This window comes from Chenopodium album, chromosome 10 (genome assembly GCF_948465745.1).
Source record: "Chenopodium album chromosome 10, dcCheAlbu1.1, whole genome shotgun sequence".
Taxonomy (NCBI): domain Eukaryota; kingdom Viridiplantae; phylum Streptophyta; class Magnoliopsida; order Caryophyllales; family Amaranthaceae; genus Chenopodium; species Chenopodium album.
In genome coordinates, this window is record NC_137843.1 from 18538710 (window position 1) to 18543308 (window position 4599).

General features: G+C 37.5%; 1 protein-coding gene across 1 annotated transcript; it reads right to left on the reverse strand.

Annotated features, from left to right (window-relative positions):
* Nucleotides 1-1204: 1204 nt before the first annotated feature.
* Nucleotides 1205-2615, reverse strand: LOC145563749 (reticulon-like protein B14). The gene is made up of 5 exons (XM_081624175.1): nt 2451-2615; nt 2102-2282; nt 1850-1979; nt 1696-1765; nt 1205-1601 (listed from the first exon to the last, which is right to left on the reverse strand). The coding sequence occupies exons 1-5, from the start codon at nt 2554-2556 to the stop codon at nt 1432-1434; spliced, it is 657 nt and encodes a 218-aa protein (XP_081480301.1). The 5' UTR covers nt 2557-2615; the 3' UTR covers nt 1205-1431.
* Nucleotides 2616-4599: the final 1984 nt, after the last annotated feature.

The window sequence follows — 4599 nt, forward strand, 5'->3', positions numbered from 1 at the left end:
TGAAATCCTTAAAGCTGCAAGTTGAGGCAAGTCTCGCATCTCTTGCCAACTATTTAGACTTTGTTAAATAGGCTGTCACATCCCCTATATAACCATACTCGTAATGATTTATGGTTGAATTTCTAAAACTACGTATATTACTGTAAAAATGGAAGTACATCCCCTATATAACAGTACTTGTAATGGTTTATGATTGAATTTAAAAAACACTGTACTTATGTTACTGTAAAAATGGAAGTACATCCCCTATATAACAGTACTCGTAATGGTTTATGATTGAATTTCTAATGTAAAAATGGAAATACATCCCCAATATAACAGTACTCGTAATGGTTTATGGTTGAATTTCTGAAACTGTGTACGTTTATTGTAAAAATGGAACAACTGTTATCTACACGTAAAATCATTTTATACCATGAATTAATAAACTTGGTTGTTTATTAGGCGCCCTTTGTTTTAATTAGATGATGAAGAAGGCCCAAGAAGGCGAATTCCTAGCACAATATATGCCTTGTGTTGCAACTCCTGGTATGCAATTTTCAAGCGTGCCGCAATCTGTTCCCATCAGACCAGGCGTAGGAGCTGGTGTTGGTATGGCGTTCAGACCGAGTGTATGTGCAAGCTGTTCGACTCCATGTGCACAATGGATGCCTTTTCCTCCTGCTGCAGCTGTACACCCCTTTGCACCTTCGACGCTTGCAAGTTTTCCTTTCCCTACAATGTGTCCGACAGCAGTTCTGCCTACAGAAGGAAACTCTGCTGGTGAAACAGAGCAGCCTGAGACAGGTTAATTATCTCACTGAATACTCTCTTTATCCGGACATTCAAAAATAGTAATTGCGACTGTTAATTTCTGACAGAGGAAGTATGTTTTAGATTGCTCTTAATTGTTACTATTCAATCTGAAACTTTCAGGTAAGCCATCTGGTAGGAGAGCAACGAAACAACACAACAGCTAATCACATTTTTCACTGTTGGGTTTTCACTGAGGATTTCAGGTTGCAGCATATGCCAAGTTAATAGTTTTGAAAGATGAAGTTTTCTTACGTTTTTGTTCCAAATAAAGGTTCAATGTATTAGGGGTCTTTCACTTAAATGTCTGCCTTTTCGTCGAAAAATTATATAACATGGAAGTCAGTTTATATTGAGATCATTAGAAGATATTAGCATTAAATCTAAGAATTAACTTCAATAATGGGAGATAGAAAATGAGAAATTCACAGAAGTGCAACGTGATTTTATTCAGTGATCAACATAATTACGAATCACTAAAAACGACAGACGGACAGAGTTTGTTCTTCCTTGCAAAGCATAAAGAAATTTAATCTATGATTTAAAGATATATATTTCATCACGTAGATTTGAGAAAAGATCCATTAATTTTTAAGTACAATGTAGTATTCATATTTTCCCAAATTTTTCTTAAACTTTTTACTTATATTTCCTTTCCTTGACTGGTCCTCTTGGAATTTTGCTGAGAACTTTGGAGTCTATCTTCCTGTACAATCTCTTCATATCTCCTTTCCCTTGGGTGGCAAGGTAGGTAACCTCCCTCTCGTATCGTTCATAGAGAACTGGAATCGTGATCAACCCGAGAAACACTGCAATAACAAGCACAACATCATGATCAAATAAAAAGGTAACAAAAACTGTGCAGTCTAAAATTTCATACTAAAAATGAATTTTCATACTTACCAACATATAGTACATTCAGAGCACTAGAGTAGCTTCCGAAGATGGATAATAACCAAATAGCTGCGAGGGCCTGAAAATAATAGAGGAAAGAGCATAGTAAAAGGTCCGGTGACAACTCCTTGAGAAGCTGTGAAGGGGAAACAGTATTGCATACCACAAAGAAGCGTGCGAAATCTTCTCCACATGATATCCTATAGAACTTTATCAAAAACTTGTTTATTCTTGATAACACATGTTTCGCTGTTGTTTCTGATATCTGAATGTCATACATCGTCGGAGGTCTCCTGTCAAGTTTATTACAGGACATTTGAACATAAGAACAAATTGATTTAATACTCGAATTTTGACCAGCATAAACAGATATATGTGACTTGTTTATAGGCTATTTTAATGCATAAAGATGTACCATCTAAAGAAACTTGCTCCTTGAATCCAGATGAAAAGAACGAGCATGAATGCCATAAGAATGTAACATGCAACCGTGATGAAATGGAGCTCAACCACCTCGAATAAAAACCATATTATTGAGAACCCAGCTAAGATTGATGCTGATAAGGTCTTGTTCCTCCACAACAATACATCAGCAACTGTGACAATAACAAAATATATTTAACCCGCAATTTATATGTCCCAAGATAACAATTTGCTTGCAGTGTAGACATAATTTCTTTGAGTTTTGTCCTAATATGGTATATGTGACTATTAAATCTGGATATAGGAATAACTTTTAACAATCAATTGGTGGGTAGGATTACCTCTACGGCCACCTAAAATGGAATGCAATGACCGGTTTCTGCCAAACATCCTTGACATATTAGACGGGCCAGGAGCTTGATCATCGGAATCTGAGTAGATAGGCATGGCTAGCAATATCAAAACGCGGAATGAATTATGTTATAGAAGGAAAGGTATATGGTTAGTTGATTGTGAGATGAAGTTTTAGTGCAATACTGTACGAGTATATATGTGAAGTTATTATAAGTGTTCCAAACTTGGTTCAAAAGGAACGTTTTACAAAACTGAACTAAGGAAGGAATGGCTTTGGCATGGGTTGTAAGGTTGCTTACTTGCTTCACATGCCTTGTGTTGTTATTCCACCACGCACCATTTCTCCTTTTTTTTTTCCCTTATAATTAATAATTTTAATTTAAGAAAATAATTTTTAAATATTGGAAAAACCATTTATGAACGAAATCCTTAATTAATGAACTAAATTGATAATACGAAGCAAGACTAGTACTTATTTTCTGAATCAAGCTATACCAAGCTACCGGAATCAATCAAATCTTAATCTTTTCTAATCTTAGAGGTCTAGATAAGCATGAAAATGAATGGTGTATAAGACAAATGAGATAAAGAAGAGTGGCTCAGAGGGATAAAAATTAAGTCCCCGAAAAAAAATTTGAAGATAATAAGGTAAGGGTAGCAACTAGAGCTGTCAATTCGGGTAAACGGGTCGGGTTTGGTTCCGGGTAAGAGTGGATCGGGTCAACTTGGACCGGGTCAATTCGGGTTAATGCCGTAACCTATGCGGGTCGGGTTCGGGTTGGGTCATGCTTGAGTCGGGTCATACATCTTATCGGGTTTGGGTCGAGTTTAGGTCGGGTTAATAACAGGTCGGGTTATATTTGGGTCGGGTGAACAATAAGTCGGGTTTAATTCGGGTTTTCACGGGTTAAAACGGGTTAGGGTAATTCTCGAGTTCAAGTCGGGTTCGGTTCAAGTCAATAATTTGCGGGTTAGAATAAGTTGAGGTCATTCTCGGGTTTGAGTCGGGTTCGGTTCAAGTCAATAATTTGCGGGTTATATATAATCAAGTCGGGTCATTTTCAAGTCGGGTCATTCTCGGGTTCAAGTCGGGTTCGGTTCAAATCAATGTAATTTGCGGGTTATAATCGGGTTGGGTTGTTTCCAAGTCGGGTCATTCTCGGGTTCAAGTAGAGTTATGTTCAAGTCAATAATTTGCGGGTTACAATCAGGTCAGGTCATTTCCAAGTCGGGTCATATTCGGGTTCAACTAACTATAAATAGATAATTATCATGTTTATCAAGCTAATTATTTCCTTTGACTATAATATATATGGCAACATACTAGGGAACTATAGTCTATAATTTAGGAAGATATATCTCCTTTAACCATACAACAAATATTACTATATTTAACTCTTAAATTTGGGGATATGCTCCTTTCTTTTGCTGGCGTGGACCGATTTGGTCTCCCTAGACAAAATGCTTTGATCAACAATAATAAGGTAGTCTAATTTGCATTTAAGGTAATTTGAAATCGAGTCAGGAACAATTTGGGTTGAATTTAGATCGGGTCAATAACAAGTCATGTTGATTTTGAGTCGGGTTAGTAACAGATCGAGTTGAATTTTTGGATCGGGTTAGTAATAGGTCGGGTAAAATTCGGGTCGGGTCAATAACAATACGGGTTGAATTTGAGTCGGGTCAATAACAAGTCGGGTTGATTTCGGGTTGAGTTTGTAATAGGTCGGGTTAAATTCGGGTCGGGTTAGGAACGGGTCGGGTTGAATTCAGGTCGGGTTAGTAACAAGTCGGGTTAAATTCGGGTTTTGACTGGTTAAAATGGGTTTGGGTCAATTTCGGTTTAAGTCGGGTTTGGTTTAGGTCAATAATTTACGGGTTACATTCGGGTCGAGCCATCTCCAGGTCGGTTCATGTTCAGATTCGGGTCTTGCATACTCGGATCTAGGGTTGGTTTCAGGTCGGGTTTGAGTCACCATTTTTTCGGGTTCAGATGTGTCAGTTAATAATCGGGTTCAGGTCGCTATTTCGGATCGGGTCAGCTTTTGACAGCTGTAGTAGCAACCAACAACAACAACAAAATTGTACTCTCAAAATTATTTAGGGTCAGTCAAGTGGCCAACATAAATTATTCTA

Bases quoted from the DNA above. Each gene is read 5' to 3' on its own strand.
- LOC145563749 (XM_081624175.1), bottom strand. From the start codon at position 2,556: ATGCCTATCTACTCAGATTCCGATGATCAAGCTCCTGGCCCGTCTAAT. The intron at 2,283-2,450 runs GTAATCCTACCC...TTATTGTCACAG, and splicing joins CATTTTAGGTGGCCGTAGAG to TTGCTGATGTATTGTTGTGG. The intron at 1,602-1,695 runs GTAAGTATGAAA...TTGTTATTGCAG, and splicing joins TCTGAATGTACTATATGTTG to TGTTTCTCGGGTTGATCACG.